At 46.9% G+C, this 26,764-nt stretch overlaps 3 protein-coding genes across 5 annotated transcripts in view; 2 read left to right on the plus strand and 1 right to left on the minus strand.

Moving 5' to 3' along the window:
* The window catches only part of tmem259 (transmembrane protein 259), a 12,361-nt gene extending 6,553 nt beyond the window's left edge, over positions 1–5,808 (minus strand). Inside the window, exons 1-11 of one of the 3 annotated variants that reach the window (XM_022764893.1) lie at positions 5,450–5,808; positions 4,107–4,525; positions 3,192–3,506; positions 2,814–2,943; positions 2,322–2,432; positions 2,082–2,204; positions 1,830–1,930; positions 1,629–1,686; positions 1,382–1,465; positions 947–1,079; positions 412–511 (exon numbers count right to left, since the gene is read on the minus strand). In XM_022764893.1, coding sequence (XP_022620614.1) covers positions 412–511; positions 947–1,079; positions 1,382–1,465; positions 1,629–1,686; positions 1,830–1,930; positions 2,082–2,204; positions 2,322–2,432; positions 2,814–2,943; positions 3,192–3,506; positions 4,107–4,322 — 1,371 coding nt within the window. In that variant the 5' untranslated portion in view covers positions 4,323–4,525; positions 5,450–5,808. Of the gene's footprint in view, positions 1–411; positions 512–942; positions 1,080–1,381; positions 1,466–1,628; positions 1,687–1,829; positions 1,931–2,081; positions 2,205–2,321; positions 2,433–2,759; positions 2,944–3,191; positions 3,507–4,106; positions 4,526–5,449 lie in introns of those variants that run through there. The other 2 variants (XM_022764892.1, XM_022764894.1) reach the window with 2 other exon arrangements.
* Positions 5,809–6,730: 922 nt separating this feature from the next.
* med16 (mediator complex subunit 16) lies at positions 6,731–16,544 on the plus strand. Its single transcript, XM_022764904.1, has 16 exons — positions 6,731–6,915; positions 7,359–7,542; positions 7,660–7,767; positions 7,848–8,017; positions 8,301–8,582; positions 8,687–8,836; positions 9,037–9,142; positions 9,232–9,387; positions 9,721–9,941; positions 10,210–10,416; positions 12,764–12,974; positions 13,102–13,235; positions 13,406–13,598; positions 14,585–14,801; positions 15,080–15,163; positions 16,303–16,544. The coding sequence occupies exons 2-16, from the start codon at positions 7,404–7,406 to the stop codon at positions 16,430–16,432; spliced, it is 2,508 nt and encodes an 835-aa protein (XP_022620625.1). The 5' UTR covers positions 6,731–6,915; positions 7,359–7,403; the 3' UTR covers positions 16,433–16,544.
* Positions 16,545–19,065: 2,521 nt separating this feature from the next.
* On the plus strand, positions 19,066–24,663 carry plppr3 (phospholipid phosphatase related 3). Its single transcript, XM_022764860.1, has 7 exons — positions 19,066–19,152; positions 19,308–19,493; positions 19,603–19,729; positions 19,864–20,059; positions 20,355–20,412; positions 20,734–20,907; positions 22,390–24,663. The coding sequence occupies exons 1-7, from the start codon at positions 19,072–19,074 to the stop codon at positions 23,785–23,787; spliced, it is 2,220 nt and encodes a 739-aa protein (XP_022620581.1). The 5' UTR covers positions 19,066–19,071; the 3' UTR covers positions 23,788–24,663.
* Positions 24,664–26,764: the final 2,101 nt, after the last annotated feature.

The following is a 26,764-nucleotide window of genomic DNA, read 5'->3' on the forward strand; positions in this document are numbered from 1 at the left end:
GTGTTCTGGGTGTTGGTGTTCTGGGTGTTCTGTGTGTTCTGGGTGTTGGGTGTTCTGGGTGTTGGTGTTCTGGGTGTTGGTGTTCTGGGTGTTGGTGTTCTGGGTGTTGGTGTTCTGTGTGTTCTGGGTGTGGGTTGTGCGTGTTCTTGTTGTTGTTGGTGTTCTGGGTGTTCTGTGTGTTCTGGGTGTTGGTGTTCTGGGTGTTGGTGTTCTGGGTGTTCTGTGTGTTCTGTGTGTTCTGGGTGTTCTGGGTGCTCTGGGTGTTCTGGGTGCTCTGTGTGTTGTGCTGTATTGATCCAGATGATCTGGTTCTTCTCACTCAGATAACAGCACTCTTATTTTGAAATAAAAAAACCAGTGTTTGATGATGATGATGATGATGATGATGATGATGACGGTGGTGGTTCTAACCTGGATGAAGAGCCAGGAGGTGACCAGGGCCAGGCTGCTGTACTGGCCATTGAAGCGGTAGTGATAGGCGTAGAAGGCGAAGTGGTAGAGATAGAAGAACCTGAGATACAACCGAGTCATTAACGAACTCACTCATTAACTCAGTCTTAACAGCGTGAGCTAAACTTATTAACTTCTGAACTCCTTGAATCATTTAACCTGTTAATATTATTAGTGGATAAAAAGTTAATCAAAATCTCAATCCTGACATAAACCCTTCACTTTAATAACAATTTAAACTTCTCATCAAACTCGTCAATAATAATAATAATTAACACTGATGGAAATTATGTCATCAAGTTGTTAAACTCGTTAGTTCATTAAGAAGAAGAACTTTTTGAATTAATATTTAGTTTTTCAAATTAAAAGACAGGATCTCTGTCTGACAGACTCAAGTGTATGCTCTGCTCGTTCAGGATTAGTTAAAGTCAATTGAGGTTAATTGAGGTTCTTTAACAAGACAGTGGCACGAGCTGCTGTTGGTCATGTGACTCACCTCAGCCAGTGACGTTTGCTGGTGTTGGTGTGGCAGCAGATGGCGTCGTACTGATCGGCCAACCAGACGATGAGGATGATGTAGAAAGCTGTGGTCGTGTCATTGAAGAACTCCGACATGATGGCCTCCATACCTAAAGATAGTAGAAGTGACATGTCAACACAGGTGTGGTCGACTTTACCTGGGAGACTCTAGGTCTGAAAACATCTGATGTAATCAATCAGGGAGGGTAATGTAATAAAGTACCAATCAATCAATCAGTCAGGACTTGGGACTGTCAGTCCTGAATGTGGTGAAAAGTAGGACTTGATTTCAACCTGGTCTGGTCTCGACTCAGGACTGTCGACTTTGGACCTGAGACTGGTCTGATCCAGACTGTCAGACCTGGTCAGACCCGACCCAGACTCAGATCCAGACTTTGTGACGTGAACTTACCGACGAGGGCCAGGATGACGGTGAGCAGAGGGGCTGCTGGGAAGGCGATGGTCATGTTCATCTCCAACATCTGAAGCAGATCCACTGAAGGGGGACAGACAGAAACCAGATCAACACCAAGTGGATCCTCCAGATAAGAGGTCCGGTTCTACCAGTCTGATCTGTATCTAAGCTTCTACTTCAAGGACTGAGACCAGAAACACTGAACTGGGTTACATTATACTGGTCAGGTTCAGAGGAGACTGACCGATGAAGACAAAGATCTGGTGGTGAGAGTATCTGAGCAGCATCGACACAGAGAGAGTCTGAAAACCACAAGACATCAAACATCAGTAAGAATAATAATAATAATAACAATAATAATAATAATAATAATAATATGAAGAAGAAGAAGAAGAAAAAGAAGAAGAAGTCGGACCAGGGACCAGGTTCTGACTTCTTGACTTACAAATATGACCATGATGACGAAGGCGGCCAGGTAGGAGGTTCTGGCCATCCACATGCTGACGAAGCGGTAATGTTCTCCAGAGACCACGTTCCTCAGGAACCCTGCAGAGAACCACACTGTGACATTATTACCTGATTCATCCAACAACTGGTCAACTAGAAACCTGCTTCTGTGATCTGGACTAGAAGAACTCAGGTTCTGTAGTCTGGGTCGGGGATCAGACGAACCTGGTTGGTGGTATCAACAAACTACCTTTGTTCTCCTCGTTCTCAGCAAGAGCCTTCACACTGGACATCAGGATGTCATCGTAGCCCAGGAACTCATCAAGCAAGAAACGACTGAAGCCGTCACCGAAACACTCGTCCTTCATGGGATCTACACAGAGACATGAGTCATGAGTCATGTGACTGAGGCAGGTGCATCAGGTGTGTCAGGTGCATCAGGTAGAAGCCATGTGACCGATGCAGGTGTTTCAGGTGTGTCAGTGCTAACCCAGAGTTACGACCATGACGGGGATGTTGAGTCTCTGCCTGGTACTCTGAGACAAACGGAGAAAGCCATACTCCAGAGAATACTCTACGATGTATTCCTCCTGAGGCCACACTGAAACACAACCACAATAAAAAAAATAATAATAACAACAAAAATAATAATAATAATAATAATAACAACAATAACAATAAAGATGAACAGTAGTTTCAGTGGATGTTACGTCACTTTTTCTTTTATCAGGCTTAAAACAAAGGAATGAGTCAGACATTGATTTCACCACAATCACTGTCTAACAGATAAAACAATCAATCATCAATATCAGATCAATAGATTTCAGCCTCTAACAGGAGACATGCTGCAGTCAGGAGCAGGAAGAGGAGGGGTCAAGAGGAGGAGGACTCAGAAGGAGGAGGAGGATTCAAGAGGAGGAGGGTTTACCTGCTCTGGTCATCATCTCCAGTTCAGACACTGACTCCTTCAGCAGCTGCGTACCTTTAGTGGTCTGGGCAAAGGAGACGTCCTGGCTGTCGTTGACTCCTCCTCCTCCTGCTGCTGCTCCGCCTCCTCTTGCTCCACCTCCGACCAAAGAGGGCTTCAGACGAGGCTCCATGTCCAGCTCAAACTGTAGGAGACAGACAGACTGGTGAGAACAGGTCCAGCCAAGGTCCTGGTCCTCAGATCCACGTTCCCCATCAGGTCTCTCTGGGCTGACCATGATCAGATCTTTAATACTGATCCTACTGAGTTCTGATTCTGACAGACCTCAACCTGGAACAAATCTGATCCAGATCCAGAAAGTCCTGGTTTAAACATTAACCACACAGTACCCACTGGGAGGGGACAAACCCAGGACCAGAACCTGAGTCTCACCTGCACTGAGCTGTTATCAAACATCTCCAGAGTCATCTCCTCTTCTTCCTCCTCTTCCTCCTGCAGCGCTGCCAGACTGAGCCCCACCCCTCCTCCTCCTCCTCCTCCTCCTCCCTCCTCTGCCTCCAGCTCCTCCTGGAGGGCTGCTGAATCGTAGTACTGCAGGAAGACCGGGGCCCTGCTGGAGTTCCTCTGGATCTCCACCCGCAGGATGCCGTCACGGGGCCAGCGCTCCCTCACCGCCTCCAGACAGTTGATGGGCGAGCGAGAGAAGGCGATGTGGATGTAGGCGAGGATGAAGAGGACGAAGAGCGCCTGAGGAGGAGGAGGGGGGAGGAGTTAAGACTGAACCTGCAACAACATCTGAACACACTGAAGACTAAAGACCAGAATCAAGAGCTCAGACCCCGAGTCAGAGTCACTGACCAGTGTCAGGGTCACAGACCAGGGTCAGGGTCACAGGCCAGTGTCAGGGTCACAGACCAGGGTCAGGGTCACAGGCCAGGGTCAGGGTCACAGGCCAGGGTCAGGGTCACAGACCAGGGTCAGGGTCACAGACCAGTGTCAGGGTCACAGGCCAGTGTCAGGGTCACAGGCCAGGGTAACGGTCAGGGTCAAAGACTGGGTGAAGGATCATCACTGTGATCAGACAAAAACATGGCCATGCTCAGGTCTGTTTTATTCATGGGGGATATTCACTATATAAAAAGCTTTTATTCTGAAATTTGTGAATAGGACTTTTACTTTTATCTTTGACTTCAGTCTGACCTCTGACCTTTAACAGTCTGATCACTGTGGCCCTGCTGTGTTAAAGCTTGGACACAGAGACCTGAGGTGGTGTGACACGTTGACCTGGTCCTGACTGGACCCTGGAGGACTCAGCAGGTCTGAGGTCGATCAGTGACTCAGACTCACCTTGAGCAAGACGAAGAACTCGAAGACTCTCCTGAAGGATGGCGGGAAAAGTCGGGCATATGTGACAGCCATCTTGAAGAAGAGGGCATGGAAGAGGCGATCTCGGACATTGATGAGGGGGTTCTGGTTCATGTTGGGGTTTCGGATTCTGTTGGGTCCCATGTTGTTGTTGTTTACAGGGACGTTGTTGTTGTTGTTGGCCTGGTTCTCAGACATGGTCTCTGGATCTGGATTACTCTGCTCACGCTGCACAAACTCACAGGTCCTGGTCCTGGTCCTGGTCCTGGTCCTAGGTCAGCATGGCTGCCTCAATCGCTTCAGAGTCAAGGTCAAACTGACCCCAGATCAAATGAAGGTCTACAGAGTCTGGATCACTCTGGGGGGGTCTGACGTGGACTGAGCTTCACAGAGACCTGAAACTGTGGGACACAGAGTGAACACACCTGAACATTTACCATATCAATGACACTGATCAATAACTGATAACTGATCTGTTTTCAGCCAGTTACTGACTGTGTGTCGTCCTGACAACCGATGTCTCGTCAAGGTAACGACAAATATTCAGTTATCACAATGCTGATTCAAAATTTTTTGATCAACTGATTGATTAATCATCTCATCGTTTCATCTGACACGTTAGTGATTGAACAGTTTACATCTGTTTACAATATGTTCACCTCTTTATACCTGTTTACATGTCTACACCTGAGGCCTGAACTATGAAGCAGGCTCAACTTATCCAGGATGTTTTCGTTATCTGGCTTCACTGGGTCTAACACAGTGGCCACACAAAAGGGCCAGAGTTTGCAGCATGTGACCAATCACAAACATGGACAAGTCTCCTAGCAGCGGAGTGGCTCAGTTGTTTTCCTTAATCTGACCTAATCTCTAATTTTCTCAATGAATTGATTAGTTTATATTTCGGCTCTCACTCTTATATTTCATATTCACTTCACTATCAGATAATTAACATTAAAGGACTGTAAAAATCTGCAGCTTGGTCCAGAGGAGACGGACTGATGACTACAGCTGGGTTTATTTTAACGGGAAGTCTCCGGCAGAGTGACCGTGTAATCCTCAGATCCTCTTTAACACTTCTTCACACAGACCTCTGAGGACTCTGGTCTGATGTCAGGCTGAAAACCTGGTTCTGTCTCACACTCAGGAGTCTTCTGTGTATTCATGGTCCAGGCCGGTGGACTGAGGTGGTCCTGGTGGTCTCGGGGCCTGTTTTCAGCTCTGGTCCGGCAGGTAAACATCCTGCTGCGGACACCTCACACCAGTCTCATCTCAGCTTCACACCGGCCTCACACTAGCTCCACTTTAGCTGGTCTCTGTCTCACCTGTTACTGACTCCGTAGGTGTGTGTCCATGCTAACGTCTCGTCCTCGATGTTTTCATCACAACAAACAAATAAACAGACTCTGAAACGACACAGCTAGGTTTAAGCACTGTTAGCACCGTTAGCAGGCTCCGAAGACGAGGCTAACGGAGGCTAGCAGCTAGCAGGTCCCGGAGTATGAGTGGACTCATTTCATTTTGATCCGGCTCACTCCGATCCAGATCCAGATCCAGATCCAGACTCAGACTCAGCCTCAGACTCAGACTCAGAGAGATTATTATGGAGGCTGAAGATGAACTGACAGAGCTGACAGCGCTAACACAAGCTAACACAAGCTAACAGGAGACTGACGGCTGCTGTTATGAGACGGAACCACAATCAGACCGGAAATACGGGTCCTTTATGTTCCCTGTATTTTCCCCGGGTTCAGTCTGCCAGGTGCCTGCTCTGAGCGCACCCCTCCCCCCAAACTTTATTAACCAACCTGCACCCTACAAACAGGTGTGATCTGCAGGATGACGTCACAAAATATGAACACTGCGATGTTCTCAGATGACATATCTTTAACAATGTTGTCACGCTCAGGTCAATCACATCATCACAGAAGCTTTAACCAGCCTCAGGAGGAGCTGCACTCAGTTCTCATCCAGGCTCAGAAACACAGGAGAGAAAACTTAACTGTTTTTATTCAATAGAAGGATTAAGTGTATGTAACTGAAATATAAATACAATGGGCGTCAGTGGACTTGTTAATATATAAAGTTGAAAAGTTAAAATGATAAAAGTCCTTGCATCTGTCAACAATTACACATTATTATTATTATTATTATTATTATTATTATTATTATTATTATTATTTTCTTTTACATTTGAATATGGGGGTTATATTATTATTATTTATTTTAATTATATTTGTATGTGTGGAATATGTGTGTATGTGTGGAGCACTGCAACACAACATTTCCCGCAGGGGATTAACAAAGTATTTCTGATTCTGATTCTGATCAAGGTGTTATTTAAATTTGATCCCACACCTGTAAGACCTGACTTTGGGAAATAAGGTCCCATGGTCATCAGGCTGGCCACGGCGCCATCTCAGATAAACAGAAATTACAGTTTAGCGCCGATAGGAAATTGTATAGATAAAACACGTTGTATCTGAATCAGACTCTCAGTGAAACACACACAGTGTGCTATCAGATGTTAAACATGTTTCTAACATGTTTTAAGATGTTTTACAGTCAGGCAAATACAGAGACAGCTCTGTGAGCCGTGGGTCCTGGCTCCCAGTTGATGTGAATGAACGATCAGTTTGTTTGTTTCATCATAGTCACGTTAAATGTCCATCAAACTGCTCCAAGTCACTCCATCGTTTTATTTAGAATTTTCATTCTAAAGGTCGATTAATTGTTTGTCAAAAAACGGATTTATCATCGTTTCTATCAGCGTCAGAGGAGCTGAATCAAAGTAAGATAAGCTAACTTTAGCATGCTAACTGACACTTGAATTCTTCCTTTTAACAGTTCAGTGCTAAATAACTACTAACTAACTACTATTGACTAGCAGCCGTTAACTGGGCTGTAATCTGACTGAAATCAGGTCACATTCGGCTCTCACTCTCTGAACAGAGCTGCTACTGTTTCCAGATAATCGTAGGTGTTTAGACTGAACACAGAGACGAGTCAGTTCAAACTGATGAAGAGAAACCTGCAGTTTTTAAAGCGAGTTTAGTGAACGAGTAGAACAGCAGAACCTAGTGCTGCTCTAAACGGGGGCGTGTTCACGAGAAGAGGGCAGGTGAACGGCTCTCTTTTCTGGAAACTCAGAGTTGAGACCAGAGCCTGCCCGAGGCTTCAGTGAACTAAGTGTCTTCCTCTAAAGTTTCCAGTCTTAAAACTCTCTGTCTCCAGGTGAGGCGTCCTGCTGGCCTCCAGCTTCTTCTTCTGTCGTGAATCATGGAGTTGGCGTATGTCTGTGAGTGGGAGAAACGTCCCAAGAGCACTCACTGTCCCTCCATCCCCCTGGTCTGCTCCTGGTCCTGCAGGAACCTCGTGGCCTTCACCACAGACCTGAAGAACGACGACGACGACAAAGGTAAACACACACACATCAATTCATTTTACTTAAACATGTAGTGGTTCAGGGTTTTGATCTTAAAGTCATCAACTGAATCTGTGTGTGTGTGTGTGTGTGTGTGTGTATATATTTTAGATGTCAGTCACATGATCCACATCATTGACACTGAACACCCCTGGGATGTTTACTCCATCAACTCTGGACACACTGAGGTCATTTCCTGTCTGGAGTGGGACCAATCAGGTGAGGTTTCCACGGATCAGGATTCACAGTGAATTCATTGAGGTGTTTGTATGTGTTTTGATGTACCTGTGTGTGTGGAGGTTCGAGGCTGCTGTCCGCAGACGGTGACGGTCAGATTAAATGCTGGTCGATGTCGGATCACCTGGTGAACAGCTGGGAGAGCGTCCTGTCCAGCTCCCTGGACGGAGATCCCATTGTAGCTCTGAGCTGGCTTCATAATGGAGTCAAACTGGCCCTGCATGTCGAGATGGTAATGCCCACTGATCTATACACGTGGAGAATATAGAGTGTGTGTCAGACAACTATATGTCAGGTCATAGGTTGGATAGTATTGGTGATAGGGCTGCTCGATGGCAAAAAACTTAATCATGATTATTTTGAAGCCAAATCGTAATTGAAAATAAAATTAGATTAATTGCCCAGCCCTAATTGGAAAGATAGTAGGTACAGGTATTAGATGACAGGTGTGTGTCACACCTGTTCCCTGCTGTCAGTCAGTAAACATCGTGTGTTCTTGTCTCTTCTCGGTTCAGTCGGGTTCTACAAACTTTGGTGAGAAGTTCTCTCGGGTGAAGTTCTCTCCATCTCTGACTCTGTTTGGTGGGAAGCCAATGGAGGGCTGGTTGGCGGTGACGGTGAGCGGTTTGGTCACGGTGTCATTGTTGAAGCCAGGCGGCACTCTGCTGACAGCCAGTGAGAGTCTGTGCCGGCTGAGAGGACGAGTGGCATTAGCTGACATCGCCTTCACCGGAGGAGGGAACATCGTGGTGGCAGCCACCGATGGCAGCAGCTCGTCTCCGGTCCAGTTCTACAAGGTCAGAACCAGAACATCCCCACGCAACAACAGATCATCACAGGGAAAAACTGACCTTCACTAGCGCCATCATCAACTACATAAATGTTTATATGTTGTGCTCAGGTGGTGGTGAGCGTGGTGAGTGAGAAGTGTCGCATCGACACTGAACTGTTACCGTCGCTGTTCCTGCGCTGCACCACAGACCCACTGAGGAGGGAAAAGTACCCAGCTGTGACCCACCTCAAGTTCCTCACCAGGGAGAACTCTGAACAGGTGACCAGTACAACCAGTAGAACTCTGAACAGGTAACCAGTAGAACCAGTAGAACTATGAATAGGTAACTAGTAGAACCAGGAGAACTCTGAGCAGGTATCTTACATCAGTAGAACACAGGTCAGACATGTATCTGTCACAGAACCATCAGCAGTTGGAGAACCCTGCAGAACCAATAATTGTTTCCATGTGTTCTGCAGGTTCTCCTGTGTGCGTCCAATCAGAGTGGCAGCATTGTGGAGTGCTGGTCTCTGAGGAAGGAGGGACTTCCTGTCAACAACATCTTCCAGCACCGCTCACCAGTTGGTAAGAAACAAACACAAACTGTTTCAAACTGGTCCAAACTGGTCCAGGTAGTTCAGCTGGTCTGACTGGTGGTGTGATGTGGTTCTCAGTGGGGGAGAAGCAGCCCACCATCCTGAAGTGGAGGATCCTGACGACCACCAACGACCTAGAGCGAGTGTCTGCCGTCGCTCTGCCCAAACTGCCCATCTCCATCTCCAACACCGACCTGAAGGTGGCTTCAGACACCAAGTTCTGCCCCGGACTTGGTGAGGAAAACTTACTTGTATCACCTGTGCAGGTGTAACCACACAGACAGAAACCTTATCCACCACGCCATCTTCAGTTTGAATGTTGGTGTATAGTCCCGAATACAGATCCTGACCCTGATTGTAAGACCACACCCCTTTGACACTCGTCATCATCACTGGAGTGAAACATGAAACACAGTCATTCATAAACCAACATCATCCAGCTGCCACAGTCCGGACCGGAAACCTCAGACCACCTCAGTGCTGATTTGCTGCATGTTCACTTGTGAAACTGAGGTGGGTCGTTTAGTGAAGATCAACTGTTCACTCCACCTGTCCTCCTGCTCTCAGGTCTGGCTCTAGCCTTTCATGACGGCAGTATTCAGATCCTCCACCGTCTGTCCCTCCACACCATGGGGGTTTTCTACGGCTCCTCCTCCTCCTCTGGCCAGAGACCGGGAGACGAGTCCGCCATCAAACGCCAGAGGACTGGAGGCCCCGCCCTCCACTTCAAGGCCCTGCAGTTCTCCTGGACCTCACTGGCTCTGGCTGGAGTCGACAACCATGGAAAGGTGAGGAAACACACCTGTTATCTGGACCACAGCAGCCAGAGGCCCTCATGGTTCAGACATGTCTGACTGAGCTGCATGAATCTGTTTTATTACATTAAAATGTAAACCTTAAAATAACAGCTTCAAAATGGTACACTCAGTTGTAATGGGGAGAACTGCACCTTCAGTCCTACTTCGCACCCTGAATGATAGGTGTTCTGAATGTTCCGACTGTTCCGAAAGTACACTGGTTAAATCAGATGTTATAATGTTGTTGTCTGGTCCTCAGCTCCACATGCTGCGGGTGTCGCCCTCTATGGGTCAGGTGCTGGAGATGAACACGACGCTGCGCCACCTGCTGTTCCTGCTGGAGTACTGCATGGTGACGGGCTACGACTGGTGGGACGTCCTTCTTCATGTGCAGCCCACCATGGTCCACAACCTGGTGGAGAAACTTCATGAGGAGTACATGAGGCAGAACCAGGCGCTGCAGCAGGTCAGCAAAGCATCATGGGAGAACAGCACAGGTGGGAAGGGGACAGAAACGGATCCACATCCAAGATGATATATAGCTCCAGTTGGGAGGACAATGAGACTAGGGGTGTGGCTTGTCTGATTTTATTTAATAATAATTTAGTTTCTAAAATATCTGATGGTACAGAAAAATACCCACAAAAGCTAGAGCATATTTTAGTCTTTTATTATTTACCTTGAAAAAATGACATTAAGTGTTTGACTATAACAAAAGTTCACTGATTTTCTTTTGATCACCTCATGAATCAATAGTTTAATTCAAACTCAAAGAATCGCCAGACTATGAGCGATTCCTAACAATCAGATGAAATGCATTCTTCGACACTGTGTTACCTTGCCTGGAATAAATAAGGGTTGCGTTCGGTTGCATCACAAGCCGGGCAACAGGATGGGTCAGGGCCTGGGTTTGCAGGTCCTCGGCATCACAGACTAGCTATAGGGACATGGAACGAGCCAGAGCTGATGTGGGATTCGGGGCGGTATCATCTCCTGGAGAGGGGCTGGACTCTATCCTTTTCCGGAGTTGCCCTTGGTGAGAGGTGCGTGGTGGGTGTGGGGATACTCACATGTCCCAACTTCTGTGTTGGAGTTTTCCCTGGGGAACAAGAGGGTCACCTCTATGCAGCTGGAGGTTGCGGGGAAGAAGACTCTGACTTAGGGGTGGGCGATCTGATGATCTTATATCATGGATGATCTTACTTCTCAGATGAATTGAACAGATTGCATGATTAAAAGGTGCTATATTTCAATATTTAATTTTAAAAGTTAATTTGTTGCTAACCAGCCGATTGTTAATTGTTAAACAGCTAGCCTGCTAACTCTAGCTGGTGACGGCAGTCCTTGTTCTGTTCTGCAGCCTCAGTGAGCTTGGTGTATCAACACATGTATGAATTCTCCACCTGAGCAGAACAAGAAGCACCATCACCAGCTCACAGCAAAAACCTGGATGTGTAGAGGAGACGGAGAAGGACTTTTGGTTGACCTCAAGGAAGTTCTGGCAAACCATCTGAGGTCTAAGAAAGGTGAAGCAGGGCTTAGCCGAGACTGTTTTCAGCAAAGGAGGAGACCTGCTGACTCGGACTGACGATATCATCGGGCAATGAAAGGAACACTTGGAAGAACTCCGGAACCTGACCAACATGTCCTCTGAGGGGGAGGAGGAGTCTAAAGACTACAGTGGAGTCCTCGAGGGATTCTGGGGGTTGCTGTGGGCCATCTGCTTCTTGTATAACCAAAGCCAGTTGGGTCTGCATTCTCAGCAGGAAGTCATACATGTTTCCAGTGGGTGTTGGCTCAGCTGGAGGTGGACTGTGTCTTGTTTGGGGACCTCAGAATTGCCCCTCTTCTGTTGGCTTCGTCAGACTGGGACCTACCGCATGCACTTGGGCAGTTTGCAGCTGAGTGAGAAGTGGCTGGGATGAGAGTCAGTGCCCTCAAGTCTGAGGCCATGGTTGTTTGCTGAAAAAACGGTGGACTGCTCCTCCCAGGTTTGGTGTGAGTTGCTGCCTCAAGTGAAGGAGTTTAAGTATGGAGCAGGAGATCAACAGGCGGGTCGGTGTGGCTTCAGTCGTAAAGTGGGTGTTGTACTGGATCGTTGTGGTGAAGAGGGAGCTAAGCCAAAGGGAAAACTTCTCGAATTACCAGTTGATCTACCTTCTGATCCTCATCTCTGGTCATGAGCTTTTGGTAGTGACCAGAAGAATGAGATCGGAGTGGAGTTGCTGCTCCTTCACGTCAAAAGGGGCCAGTTGAAGTAGTTCGACATCTGGTTAGGATCCTCCTCAGCGCCTTCCTTTGGAGGTCTTCCAGGCACGTCCAACTGGTAGGAGACCCTGGGGTAGACCCAGAATACTGGAGGGATTATACATTTTATCTGGCCTGGGAATGACTCAGGTTCCCCCAGGAGCCGGAGAATGTTGTTGGGGAGAGGGACGTCTGGAACACTCTGCTTGACCTGCTGCCACTGTGACCTTAATCCAGATTAAGTGGCTGAAAATGATGGATGATTTTTAAAAAACGATTTAAAATAAAACAATTAATTTATCCCCCACCCTGAAAAAGGAAATGTAAAAAAGGTCCGTATTTTCCTGTATATCATATTTAGGTTTAACTTTCAGCTCCTATATTTGAGCTCCTGAGAGTTAAACTTCGACAGTTTAAGACTGCGGACAGTGACACATTTTCAGCACACATCAGTTTTTCTTTAGGTTTCCTGACGTTCCCAGTAACAACATTAGTAAACTACACTGAGCATAATGCCTCAGTGTAGCTGCGTGTAACCTCTTACTGCAGAGTTGTTTATGTTTCAGGTTCTGGCGACTCGTATTGTGGCGGTGAAGGCGTCTTTGTGTAAACTCTCCACTGCGACGGCAGCTCGAGCCTGTGACTTCCACGCCAAACTGCTGCTGATGGCCATCAGCTCCACCTTAAAGTCTCTGCTCAGACCACACGTCCTCAACACACCTGACAAGAGTCCAGGTGACCGCCTGACCGAGATCTGTGCCAAGAACACCGACACAGGTGAGAAGACAAAAGGTATAGGTGAGACACTTGAGGGACAGGTGAGACACCTGAGAGGACAGAAAGCAGGAGGTATTAAATATTGATCAGGTGATGGTCAGATGTTGATTGGTGTTTGTCTCCTCAGATATTGATAAGGTGATGATCAATCTGAAGACGGAGGAGTTTGTGTTGGACGGCCCCCCCCTTCAGTCCCTGCAGCAGCTTATCCAGTGGGTGGGAGACTTTGTTCTCTACCTGTTGGCCAACCTGCCCAACCAGGTGAGCTAAAGAGAACAGGTAATGTTGCAGGTAATCAGAACCAGGTTCCTACAGGTAGAATGTGAAGTGGTTCGTGAGGCGGAGGATTTCTTCCGGCTCTAGCAGCAACATCAACTTCTCCTTTATATTTAACAAACCCTGAACCTCTGTGTTGAATTCTGACCCTGCAGGGCTCCATGGTCCGGCCTGGGTTTGGCTTCATGAGGGACGGGGCATCTCTGGGGATGCTGAGGGAGATGCTGGTGATGATCCGGATCTGGGGTCTGCTGAAGCCCGGCTGTCTGCCGACCTTCACCGCCACATCAGACAACCAGGACAGCATGCAGCTGCTGTTCAGACTGCTCACCAAACTGTGGCTCTGCTGTAGGACATGACCCGTCATTCATTAATGCAGGGCTTTAAGTATTCTGGCACCGTGCCGGATCTCCGGCGTAACGCTGTGAGAGAATTAATGTAAAGTTAAAAGTCAGTACACTTGTTGTGAGTGCGGTTTATCTTGTTTGAGGTAATAAAGTTCACCTACCAGTGGTAAGAGAGGAACACAGCTCTCGCTCTCAACCTAACCAGACACTGAACCTAACCAACTTTACTAGCCAATCAGAAGCACTGTCAGTGTAGGATCCAGCGGCTTAAAGGAGCCTGGCACTTGTTTCTGCATGGTGTGCTCGAGGAAGCTGCTATCTGCCACCAGCGGTAAAAAAGTGATCTGTAGTCATGAATTGGACCCCGGTCATAAAGCTGCTGTCCGTGCACTGACCGTGTCTGTGATCAAAAAATACATGTGTGCACATTCATTGCAGAACATGATCTGTCCTTCACAATTTCTTTGTTTACAACCCAAAAAGACTGAAGAAATAAGTGATAGTGGCCTCATTGATTTCACTTTAAACTCCAGTGTACCAGTTCTTTAAGCACTTCAATGTTACTGTATTTTCCATTATTTATTTCTATATTTCTGTTTTTCAGACAGAAATATTTGAACGTTGCTACAGTATTGCAGTATTGTTTACAGTTGTCTGTTACATTGCACATACTTTTATAGAGAGTAGATACATATTGTATATGTGCAAATCTTTTTTCCAAATTATAATTATCCAGAAGTTTTTCCAAATTGCTTGCACTTCAGAGCTGTTGCACTGTTACTGTTGATATATATTGTATTTTTTATGTGGTGCCCCCCCAAACAACATTTTAGGCTCAGGATTTTTTTTAACTTTAAGCCCTGTTAATGATCCTGAACACAAACTGGTCCACTCTCAGATCATGGACCGTTTATTAGATCTGTTAGCGGGACTAACACCTCAATATGACAGGAACTATCTGTTAATAACTGTCTCTCTGTGACTCAGCTCGTGACGACGGACCCCCCCAGGACCCTGATGAGAGTCTGATAGATGAGTGCTGCCTGCTGCCCAGTCAGCTGCTGGTTCCCAGTATGGACTGGCTCCCAGTGAACGACGGCGTCATCGTGAAGCTGCAGGGGAAACACCCGCTCAGACTGCAGTTTGGAAAAGCTTCGTCTTTGCCTGGAGGAGGAACCACCGCCCCGCTGGAGGTCTTCACCAGGTAACACACCTAGACCTCGACCCAACCCTGGTTTGGGCTCAGTTTGAGTCCACACACTGTCAGTGCTGTTCACTTTCAGACCTGCAGGAATCCCAGTCATTCTGAATATGGCTTCCTGCAATTTCCTGTTTAGATTTGTTTTGATTTATTGCTAAGGATCATTTTCCCACTGATCAGTCTGATTTGTGTGTGTGTGTGTGTGTGTGTGTGTGTGCGTGTGTGTGTGTGTGCGTGTGTGTGTGTGTGCGTGTGTGTGTGTGTGCGTGTGTGTGTGTCAGGAGTCCTGGCTCTCAGAAGATGGATAATCTGCGCTGTGTTCATATGGGAGTCTGTCCCACTGAGGAGAGTAAAGCCTGCACCAGGTGAGTCCACAGGAAGTGATGTCACCATCACGTTCATGAATCCTGAAACTGCGTTGAAGGTGGTTCCTGACCAAGTGTATCCAGTGTATCTGGGCAGAACATGATGTACGACATTGTGTTTGTTAATCACAGTCAGTCCCTCCAGGATTTCACAGGCTTCTTCTGGGATTGTAGCAGCTAAAATACCTGATTTCACGGCAGCTTTCCTTAAAAGTTTATTATTTAGATGTTTTAGATGTTCGGTTTTTTTGCAATGAAACTGCGGGAGAAAATAAAAATTGTAAACATGGTCGCTATCTTTTTTTGTATAATCCATTAAAAATCGAAGGCAAATTGTTGGAGTGAGAATAAATCCAGGTGAGTGCAGGTGGTGACCCAGTCTTTGCAAATCTTACAGGGAAAAGGAACAAGAGATTCTGCCCCTCTGCTCTGTCTTAATCACAGGTAGAGGTGTCTTCACACGGTCTTTAACAGTGATGTTTGTTGGTGAATGTGAGACGTTCGTGTCACACGTCTGCAGCTTCACAACATGCTTCAACACCACAAACAAGGAAGTGAGTTTGGTGACATCATCAAGGTTTTGATTCTGGACTGGTCTGACTGGTCGAACAAAATTCATGGGGATTGGTTGAATTTGCGTTAATTATTGCACTCGCAACTTCCAGGAGGAACTGACTGATTAATCACAGTTGTTTTACTGGTTGATGGAGATAAGCAGCTGCTGGAGTCTCATTAAACCACAGAGGAAGAAGAGGAGCTCATTAAAACTTGACTGTGTTAATGTGAGGACGGTTCTGCCTCCTCATCATCACTCCACACAGCTGATGTTTCCCTCTTCATGTTCTTCAGAGTTTATTCAAGAAGTTTCTCACATTGCGTCTTTGATGTGGATGGAAGCAACTTAGGTAAAGAGCAGAGAGGAACTCCCCGACCAGGGTCCAGACCCAGACCCAGACCCAGACCCAGACCCAGACTCCATCCTCTCCAGACCTGGATTTATGGCCTTTCAATTACTTGTTTGTTTTAACTGGTGCAGCTTCTGGAGCCTTTACAGTACTGGTCAGGACACTGCTCAGCCAATGGTTGTGACTCGAGTCTGTTAAAATTGTTTAACTGTGTGTGTGTGCGTGTGTGTTCAGGTGTGGCTGTGTGACGATGCTTCGTTCTCCTAACAAGACGAATGCCATGAAGCAGTGGGAACAGCGCTGGATCAAAAACTGTCTGTGTGGAGGTCTGTGGAGGAGGATCCCCCCAACACCCCTCACCTGAACCTGGACCAGCTGAACATAACTGAAACTCACCTGAAGTGGAGATCATCTGATCTCTGTGCTGCAGTGACTCAGTTTTCTGCCTGTAAATAAATATTTTTCTCATTTTGTAATAAAACTGTCACAAACTAAATGTTCTCTTGTATTTTCCTCTTGTTACAAACAAACAATCAGCTGTTTGATTTGTATTCCCTGTGTCGGTGACAGTCAGTGCCGGCAGCCATTTTGTTTTCAGTTTGTCCATCCATCTCGTTTTCGATATCTCATTCCCCCCGCAACAACAGAACTTGGCACAAACATTTAAGGATGAACTGATTAGACTTTGGAAATCAAAGGTCACAGTGACCTTTAGAAAACACTTTTTAGCCATTACTCATTCTTTCACACAGCAATTATGACAAAATTTCATAGAAATTTTCATACATATATATATATATATATATATGTTCATATTTAATATGACCCTGGATTAACAGGGACGTAACCTGAAACTAATGGAGCAAGAGGTGTTTCTAGTTTTTAATTTTGTTTTTTGTTCCTCACTTCTGAAACAAACCTCTGCTCTGGGCTTTTATTTCCACTGAGTTTCCAGATTATATTTAAATCAGATTTTATTTCCAGGCCAATGACAAACAGATAAATATGTTTTGATGTATAGTCAGTGGCTCTGACCCAGGGGCCCAGGGGCCCAGGGACCCAGGGACCCAGGGACCCAGGGGCCCAGGGGCCCAGCCACTGAACACTCAGAGACACAGAACAACTACAAAGACATAAAACTACATGTAAGATGTCTGTAAATGAAGGAGGAGCCGTGTGCCCTGATCTGTCTAGGTGAGTTTAACCTGTGAGCTTACTGATGATGATGATGATGATGATGATGATGATGATGATGATGATGATGGTGGTGGTGGTGGTGGGGTTCAGGTAAATGGAGTTTTATATATGTGATATTAACTATATAATTTTGTTCCTTACTAAAAAGTGACCTGCCTTGACTCGGTGTCAGTGTGACGTCACAGCAGGACGTAGTGTTTAACTAATGATGTGAGTCTCTACACAGACTGGACCTCATACATCCCAGGAAGGAGGAGGCACTAATCACCCGCCATACACCATCCACACAGGAACTGGATTCTAGCACCTCCATGTTTCACTATTGTCTCTCTCTCTCCCTCACTCACTCACACACACACACACACACACACACACACACACACACACACGCACACACACTCCGTGCAGCAGCAGCAGACCTCCAGCAGGAACAGAAAACGGTCGCAGGGCTCAGGATCAGATCTGCGTTATTTTAGGGAGAACGGAACCTGAACCGGGACTAAAACCGAACAGCTGTGACCGAGACCACCAGACAGGTGTGTCCGGTGTGAAGGCTCTGTTCCCGGGTCCGGTTCTGCAGCTGGAGCAGAAAACGTGACGGGAATCAAAGCGGATCGATGGTCTGAGGTGAGACCGTGTGTGTGTGTGTGTGTGTGTGTGTGTGTGTGTGAGACACATTTATTACAGCAGATTAACCGGAGCTGCATCAGGGTGTCAGACAATCAAACACGGAAATTCCCGGTGTGTCGGCTCAGAGCTGCAGTGTGTGTGTGTGTGTGTGTGTGTGTGTGTGTGTGTGTGTGTGTGTGTGTGTGTGTGTGTGTGTTTTGGATGATGACTGCAGTGTCCAGGCTTCGCGGCTCCAGCAGCAGAGTCTTTTACCTGTCTACCTGTGTGTGTGTGTGTGTGTGTGTGTGTTAAAACCTTCAATATCACTACATGTATGAACTCTCTGCTGTGATAGGATGGTTTTTAATTGGTGATGAAGGGGATTTGCTGTGTGGTGTGTGGTGGGGGGTCAGACCTGTGGGACACAGTGTAACAGCAGCTTATTACTGACACATGCTCTGTAGAAGGAAACGTAACAACAGACATGATTCAGAGTCGAGGGAGGAACTATTGGTGAAGATCCACCATGTGTTTATGGTCCACTCTCAGATCAGCTGGGCCCACTTCCACACACAAGAAACAAACACTCAACTTCACTTATAATAACCCCCCCAGTTGAAAGCAACAGCTCAACGATCACAGCCCCAACCAAGGCGAGGAAGAATGTCTGTTACAGGTCAATCTCACCACAGTCAGACAGACCAGAGAAGGTCCACCAGGTTTAATCCACATACAGGTCTCCTCAGTAAAGTCCACCAGACTTCCTGTGTAGCTGAACACACCAAACGCCACCTCACCTGTCTGCGTTCACCTCCCCCTCATCACCTCCCCCCTATTTAATACATCTCTGTGGAAGGAAAATAATGATGATGATGATAATAATAATAAACAGCCCATTTCCACACCTGTGTTGACGTAATAAATCCAATGATACACCTCATAGCATTATTCAAATGTGAGGGAAAAAAAGGCAAAACCTTTTTCCTTTTTACTGCTCAACAACAGGTCTCGTGTGGTCTTGGACTATCAGGAGGTTTAAAGTTCTCATGTGGTTTTCTGGATCCTCCAGATGTTTTATCTTTTCCAGCTGTTCATGCACAGAGCGCTCTCTGGTGGACTGGTCCAGGATCAGATCCTGGACCTGGACAAGCTATAAACCTGTGAATGTGTTGCAGGCTGATCAGGATCAGGATCAGGATGATGATGACCTCAGAGAAGATGAAGAAGAAACCTCCAAAGGACAGTCTGACTCTGCTGCCATGTTTCTACTTCGTGGAGGTGAGAGGACAACCACACACACACACACACACACACACATGGATCTGGTTCTGGTTTCTTTGTTCATTCAAACATTTTATGATCCAGGTCCACGGGGCACTGCTTACACTGTGCGTGTGTGTGTGTGTGTGTGTGTGTGTGTGTGTGTGTGTTAGCTGCCCATTGTGGCTTCTTCTATGGTGTCTCTGTACTTCCTGGAGCTTACAGACGTGGTGCAGCCGGCTCAGGTCGGGTTCCGCTGCCACGATCGGGAGCTCAGCATGCCGTACGTGGACGGAGGAGATGAGCTCATCCCTCTGCTGATGCTGCTCAGCCTCGCCTTCGCTGGACCCGCCGCCTCGGTAACACGCCACCGCTTTCAGCCACACAGAGACCTATCAGATCCCAGTCCGGGTCTGAGGGATCACAGGTCTGCTGCAGGTCCTGAGGTGCGTTTGTTTTGTGTATCAGATCATGCTGGTTGAAGGTCTGATCTACTGCCTGCAGTCCAGACTGAAGCTCCGCAGACCTGAAGGAAGCATCAACGCCGGAGGCTGCAACTTCAACTCCTTCCTGAGGAGGACGGTTCGTTTCGTAGGTACGGCTCCGCCCAGCACAGCTCCACCCACTACACCTGCACCAACCTCAGCTCCGCCCACCACAGCTCTGCCCACTATGCCTGCACCATCTCCAAGTGTTGCTGGTTTTGTTCACCTGTCTCTCACTCTCCAGGTGTGCATGTGTTCGGTCTGTGTGCAACGGCTCTGGTCACTGACATCATCCAGCTGTCGACAGGTTACCACGCCCCCTTCTTCCTCACCGTCTGTAAACCCAACTACACCCAGGCCGGCGTGTCATGTGACAAAAACCCGTACATCACCAAAGACATCTGCTCAGGGCACGACCAGAACGCCATCATGGCCGCAAGGTCAGCTGACTGTCTGTCTCTCTGACTGTCTACCTGTCTGTCTGTCTCTCTGTCTGTCTGTTTCTCTGTCTCTCTGTCTGTCTGTTTCTCTGTCTCTCTGTCTGTCTACCTCTCTGACTGTCTGTCTGACTGTCTTTCTGTCTGTCTGCCTGTCTGTCTGTCTGTCTTTCTGTCTCTCTGTCTGTCTCTCTGTCTGTCTGTTTCTCTGTCTCTCTGTCTGTCTGTCTCTCTGTCTGACTGTCTGTCTGTCTGTCTGTCTGTCTGTCTGATTGTCTGTCTCCTTCTGTCCTGACAGGAAGACATTTCCCTCTCAACATGCGACTCTCTCTGCTTTCGCTGCAGTTTATGTTTCTGTGAGTACGACTGTTTTACATGTGAATTAACTGTGTATGAGATCCAGTGTTTTTCTGTTTGATTGAAAAGGAAAAGTTTTGATCATTAAAGATTTAATAATGATTTAATATGCATGATTTGATAGTAATGATGTTTTGATCATAATGAAGATTTAATAATAAAGAATTAATAATGATTATTTAATAATGATGATTTGATGATGATGATTGTTATTAATGAATCGTTTGAATGAATGAAGCTGATGTGCTGCATCATGTCCATTCTGTGACACAGACAGGTAAAGGTGTTTGTCAGTGTAATAATCTACTGTTTCCTTTCAGATGTATTTTAACTCAACCATCTCAGACAGCACCAAGCTGCTGAAACCCGTGCTGGTGTTTGCATTCGCCATTGCGGCAGCATTGACGGGTCTGACTCAGATCACTCAGCATCGCAGCCATCCCATCGACGTCTACGTGGGCTTCCTCATCGGAGCCTTCATCGCTGCCTACCTGGTGAGACGTGAGGTTTCTCATCACAACACACACACCTGCTGTCGCTCATGTCAGGTAACACACACAATCACGTCCTCAGTGCTGCTGATCAAATGCTCCAGCTATTGTCATGGACATCTCTGTGTGTTGTCGTGACTGAGGCAGGTTCAGGTTGGAGGACTGGCCACTGTGGAACAGCTGACCTGTCAGACATGGCTGACCTCACTGCTCTGCTTCTTTATATTAACAGGTTGTAGGTCGTAGGTCACAGGTCAAAGGTCACAGGTCCAGGTCTCTCTCCCTCCTCAGTTCTTATGTTTGACTTCAGTGTTGTTGAGCTTTTCTGTCTGTAAAACATTTAACCTTTTGTATCGTCTTCCTGTCGACCGTGAACCTTTTGTCTTCACGGGTCAAAATTGACCCGATCTGTTCGACTGTTTATAAAACATAGTATAAAAATATAACAGAATAATTGCATTACACCTTTTCAATCAACTTTATTCCAGCTCATCACCGAGACATTTACACTTTCTTTTGGAATTTTATGGTCAATAAACCTGATTTACATAAAAAGAGACCTCATTTTTGAGCTGAAATTTCAATTTTTTTTTTTTTTACTATAGTTACATTCAGACGAACATATGTTAATGGATTATCACAGGCAGATAAATGTCATGGGTTAGACAGGATATTGTTTTGAAACCATTGCGATAGAGTGACCCATTGCCCCATTGTAGTAGAGCGAAGACCACTGATGCTATCAATTTGAATAAAACACCAAAAATTCAATGAAAATGGTGATCATTAATTACATTTGCAGAAAGTGTGGTAAGGAAGCATCCATGTTGTTTTCAGGCAATTATGTGAAAGAAAAACATTTCTGATATAAGAATATTTGAGAACCAGTCAGATCTACAGACAGGACGCCTCATTGGCTCACCTGGTAGAGTGCGTACCACATGGGCTTATACCTGGCCGCAGCAGCCATGGGTTTGAGTCCAGCATGTCATCCTCTCTCTCTCCCTGACTCCCTGTCTGTCTCTCACTTCACTACCTGAATAAAACCTCAAAATGCCAAAAAAAAGGGATGGATGACAGGAAGTTATAAGGTTGTCGTAAAGTAGTTTCTCTCTCTGTCAGTGATCAACTGGATCAATAATTATCAGAGATTGAAAGGAAAAGCAGACAAGGTGGAACAGTGCTTCAGTCACAGTCCGCTGGTTCCCTCTGTTCTGCTCAAAGCAGCAGAAACTGAAGAAGAAGAAAAACATGAACGAGTCAAAGACCAGAACAGAGTTTCACTAACATGTTGTGTAACATGTAAACGAGTCGTTATTACCGAGTCTGTTTAATTAAAGTGAAACTAAATCAACCAAAAGAACAATTGTTGTGTGTATTCTGTGAAATGACCCTGCAGCTGGTCTGAGGACCTAAAACCTGGTGGTTTACAGTCAGACTTCCTCCTTCAAACACTCTGACCTGTTTTTTATTTTCGCCCTCCAGGCGTTTCATGCCGTGGCCAACTTCAAGTCCTCTGATGACATCACACTGGCCCCGCCTCCCCCGCCTCCAAAAGAAGACCCTCTTCGAGCGCTGACGGAGCGAGGACATGAGTCCGTCTACAACAAGGGCCCTGCCTCTGCCTCGGAGAGTAATGATGAGATAGCAGCAGCTCCGGCCCCCATGGACCGGCTGGAGGGCCTGGGGCCCCTGCAGCGGGAGAAGACCTCTATGGGGAGCCTGAAGAGGGCCAGCGTGGACGTGGAGCTGCTGGCTCCTCGCAGTCCCATGGGAAAGGAGACCATGCTGACCTTCAGTAACACATTGCCAAGGGCCAGCATGAACGTTAATGGGGTGCTGGGGGCTAACGAGGGACCAGAGGATCCGGTTCAGCCGGTCCAGCCAGTCCAACCGGTGCAGCGGCGACTGAAGGCCGTGCAGGTTCCCATGGACCCAATGCGGTCACAGCAGCTGGTGTCAGAGTGGAAGCAGAAGTCTATGGAGATGAGAGGCCTGAGCCTCCGGGACGAGGCAGAGCGTGAAGCCAGTGATGACGGCTCTGAGGTGGGCTCTGTGGGGACTGATGATGGAGGGTCTCAGGCCCCTCTCTACCAACCTGCAGTGCAGTCTGGGAGGACAGCCTGTAGTCACAACCCCACTCTGCCTCCAGGGGGCGCCAAAGCTGTGGCAACTCCTAGACCACCACAGATCCCCGAAGCAGGACCCCCTCCAGTGTCCCCAAAGAGTGCCCTGACCCGGGCCAAGTGGCTTGCCATCCGGGAGAAGACAAGTGGGGAGGGTTCAGCCCGTGGTGCCGCCAACCAGCCGCGACTCATGCAGGTCATCGCCATGTCAAAGCAGCAGGGCCTCCTCCCCTCCTCCTCCTCTGGGGAGAAGTCCTCTGAGACCACCTCGACCTGCTCTGGCACCTCCTCCACTGCTGACTCACCTTACTACCGCCCCCCCTCTGAGCAGCAGAGGGAGGGCTCAGGTATCATAACGGTGGACGCCCACGCTCCCCATCATCCTGTTGTGCAACCCCTACCCCCCCCTCAGACCTCCTCCCTTGCAGGTAACAGTAACCCGTGGGAGTGGGTGGGGGCGTCCAATGGGGGCGACCCGCAAGACACCTACGACCTCAACAGCCTGAACCGAGGAGACTCGGCCGCCCGCGGCAGCAGCTTCCGGCCTCACCGATCCGCATCGCCGTGCGCCACCATCGACCCTGACCTGGCCCTGCCCCCACCTCACCCCCAGGTGGAGGTGACAGTTGACTCTAAGCGCAGGGAGATGGCCATGAGACGCAAGACCGCTCTAGTTCTGTTGGATCGAGAAATTCGTAACCAGACTGAACAGGAGAACTACTACAAGAGTCTGCAGGGACGTAGGTTCAAGGATTAGTCTTTTAGCTTTTCAAAACAAAAGCCTTATTTTAAAACTGGTCACTAACAGCACAGAACCTGGACAGCAGTGAGGACCATGTCACTATGCATCTCATGGGCTAAAGGTGATGGAAGGAAGGAGCTGTAAGAACTGAAGGTTTCCATCCAGGCAGGTCAGACCTGATCCTCAGAGGCTTAACACTGCAGACGGAACAGGATCTAGCAAAGTCCAGGACTCTGCAGTCCTGTTTGTCCAATAGTCCACCAGGGAGTGGCACAGTTATTTTTATTATCATAATAATGGTACTTTCCGTTTTAACACATGTCACATGGTACAAGGACACAAATCAGAAAACAAGCAAGAACTACATTCAAGAAAGAGGTGGAGTCTGAAAATCAGACATGTGGAGATGTAGTGTGGAGGTGTTGCTCCAGGGTGGGGTTGAGGTCTGGCAGCAGAGTTGTGGACATATTGAAGCCAGTCCCGGGTCTTATTGGTCCCATTAGGACTTTCTCCAGTATCCAGACGAGATGTAACACATGATGAAGTTAGAGGTGGAGTCAGGAGAAGTTCCTCAGGTGGAATAAAGTGATTGGATGATAGATTTGAAGGTTGTGTCCTCAGTGGAGGGACAGTGGATCAGCCGTCAGGCGACAGGGCCATGTCACCACCCTCTGGAGTATGGTGTCTTCTGTTGTGTTGGACGTCCTGAAGGCTGATGAGTGACAGTGGAGGGAGGGTCTGGTGCCATCAGAGTAGAAATATAAACTGATTCTGATTCTAGCTGATGATGATGAGGGGTTTTGGGGGACCCCTGATGTGACGGGGGCAGAGTATTGACCAAGGGGGACTTCCACAGATTCCTAACTCGACGCAATGCAGAAAAGTGAAGATGTCCTGACTCTGTTTTCATTTGTAGAAACAAACTTATCTCATGTTCTAGGTTTAAATCTGACCAGTAGCAGCTGGAGGTTCTAGATTGTTCTGACAGTGACTGACTCTTTATTAACGGTGAACAAATGACTAGAATAATCGTAGTTTATCGGAACAGTTTCTCTGAGCTCCTCCTCCAGGTCTCTGGATGTGAGGGAGGACATGTTCACTGCAGAACCTGATCAACTACTTTAGAGTTCTCAGAGTTTTTGTTGACACAATATAGAGGTCTTTGTTTGAAGGTACGGGACTTAACCACCAGCACCTGTGGAGGAAATCCTTTATTTCTTTACTGTACCTGGATGTCTCAGGACCTTCAGAACCTCTTTAGGACCTGACTGCAGACAAGACCTGCTGCTGGGTTCTCAAGTTTTCATGTGACCAGGAGCAGAGCCCTGATGATGACACAGTGTGGAGGTAGATACAGTTCATTAGTGTCATCATCTGTGGTCTGATGATCAACTGATCCACTGTCAGTTATTCTCCCTCCATTAGATTCAGTCACTTCCTGTCTCCAATCAGATGTATGAACCAGACCAGAACCACAGTCTGATCCAGACCAGACTTTATCTGTCTTCAGTGAGGAGACCGTCCACAGTGTTGAGCCTCTGAGCAGGAAACTAGACAGTTTCCATGGTAACTCATTCTGTGAATAATCTGAAGTCAAAGAGCACAGAGACGATTTTGAAGATTCATTCCTGAAGCACAAACATGCAAGAAACATGAAATCTGCAGTGAAGCTCCTGTTTCCTCAGCGCTCACACGACCACCGACCGACCACGACGACTGCTTGAGCGGCTGCCGTGGTTGTCGTGGACACTGTGGTCGTCGTGGATACCGTGGCCGTCGTGTTGTGTTACTGCGCGGCAGCCATGTGGAGGTCTTACACTGATTGTATATTACCTGGACGAGTGTGTTGTTGCCTTTCTGTTGTGATGGCTCGGTTGCTATAGTGATTTTCAGCATGTTGGCTTGTTAGTGTGCTGCTCTCTGATTGGTCGAGCCTGTTCATATTGTTGTTGTGTGTGAATGTGTGTATTTATTAAGAACGGATAATAAGAGATATTTATATAATGATCTTCAGAGTTACATATTCACTCTGTGATTCAGGTCAGAGGTCAAACCTCGTACCTCATGGGTTATTAACTGGTTGTTAACTTGTTATTAACTGGTCAGTAACATGCTAACTGGTTATCTGACTTGTTAATAAATGGTTATAAACTGGTCATCTACCAGTTACTAACAGTCAGTAACTGGTTATTTACATTTTATTCCCTGGTCATTAGCAGGTCATTAACTGGTTGTTAACTGGTCATTAATTGGTTATTAAGTGTAGTTAACTGGTCATTAACTGTAGCTCACTGGTCATTAGCTGGTTGTTAACTGGCAGTTAACTCGTCATTAACTGGTTATTAACTGGTTGTTAAATGTCATTAAGTGGTTAATAACTGATTGTCAACTGGTCATTACCTGGTTGCTAACTGGATAATAACTGGTCATTAACTCGTTACTAACTGGTCATCACCTGGTTGTTAACAATGGTTAACTGGTCATTAACTGGTCATCACCTGGTTGTTAACTGGTTAAGAAAGTGGTTATTAACTGGTGAATACAAGTTCTATCTCGCATTTACAAAATCTTTGTCTTTACATTTTTTCAGCATCCGTAACAAAGAAAACAAGAATTGGCTCGTTCATGAGGTCGTGAGTTGAAAAAGTGTAAAAATAAAGTTGTGATATTGTTGAATATGACAGAGATGACAACATGTGTTATTGCGCTGTAGTAAAGTGATGAAGTGTCTGAGTCACAGAGTGTCTCTGTACGAGATCCTGAGGAGCCGGTTCTGAGTTGTCCCTGTTGTTAATGTGTCTGTGTTGTTGCATGTGTTTGATTTGAAACCAGACGTCCTGCTTTTTATTCTCAACTGAAAAGGCTCAAGTTTCCATTGAATGTAAAAACATGATGATTCTGTAAAATGTCAAAATAAAAATCTGCTGCTATAAAGATTAAAATGTGTCAAACAGATGCTGCATGATCTGTGGATCAAAATCCACCATTAAAA

Source organism: Seriola dumerili, unplaced genomic scaffold, assembly GCF_002260705.1.
Source record: "Seriola dumerili isolate Sdu_G_001 unplaced genomic scaffold, Sdu_1.0 BDQW01000592.1, whole genome shotgun sequence".
Taxonomy (NCBI): Eukaryota; Metazoa; Chordata; class Actinopteri; order Carangiformes; family Carangidae; genus Seriola; species Seriola dumerili.

Bases quoted from the DNA above. Each gene is read 5' to 3' on its own strand.
- med16 (XM_022764904.1), top strand. From the start codon at position 7,404: ATGGAGTTGGCGTATGTCTGTGAGTGGGAGAAACGTCCCAAGAGCACT. The intron at 9,942-10,209 runs GTGAGGAAACAC...TCTGGTCCTCAG, and splicing joins GAGTCGACAACCATGGAAAG to CTCCACATGCTGCGGGTGTC. The intron at 13,599-14,584 runs GTAGGACATGAC...TCTGTGACTCAG, and splicing joins CACCAAACTGTGGCTCTGCT to CTCGTGACGACGGACCCCCC.
- plppr3 (XM_022764860.1), top strand. From the start codon at position 19,072: ATGATGATGACCTCAGAGAAGATGAAGAAGAAACCTCCAAAGGACAGT. The intron at 19,494-19,602 runs GTAACACGCCAC...TTTGTGTATCAG, and splicing joins TCGCTGGACCCGCCGCCTCG to ATCATGCTGGTTGAAGGTCT. The intron at 20,060-20,354 runs GTCAGCTGACTG...CTGTCCTGACAG, and splicing joins AACGCCATCATGGCCGCAAG to GAAGACATTTCCCTCTCAAC.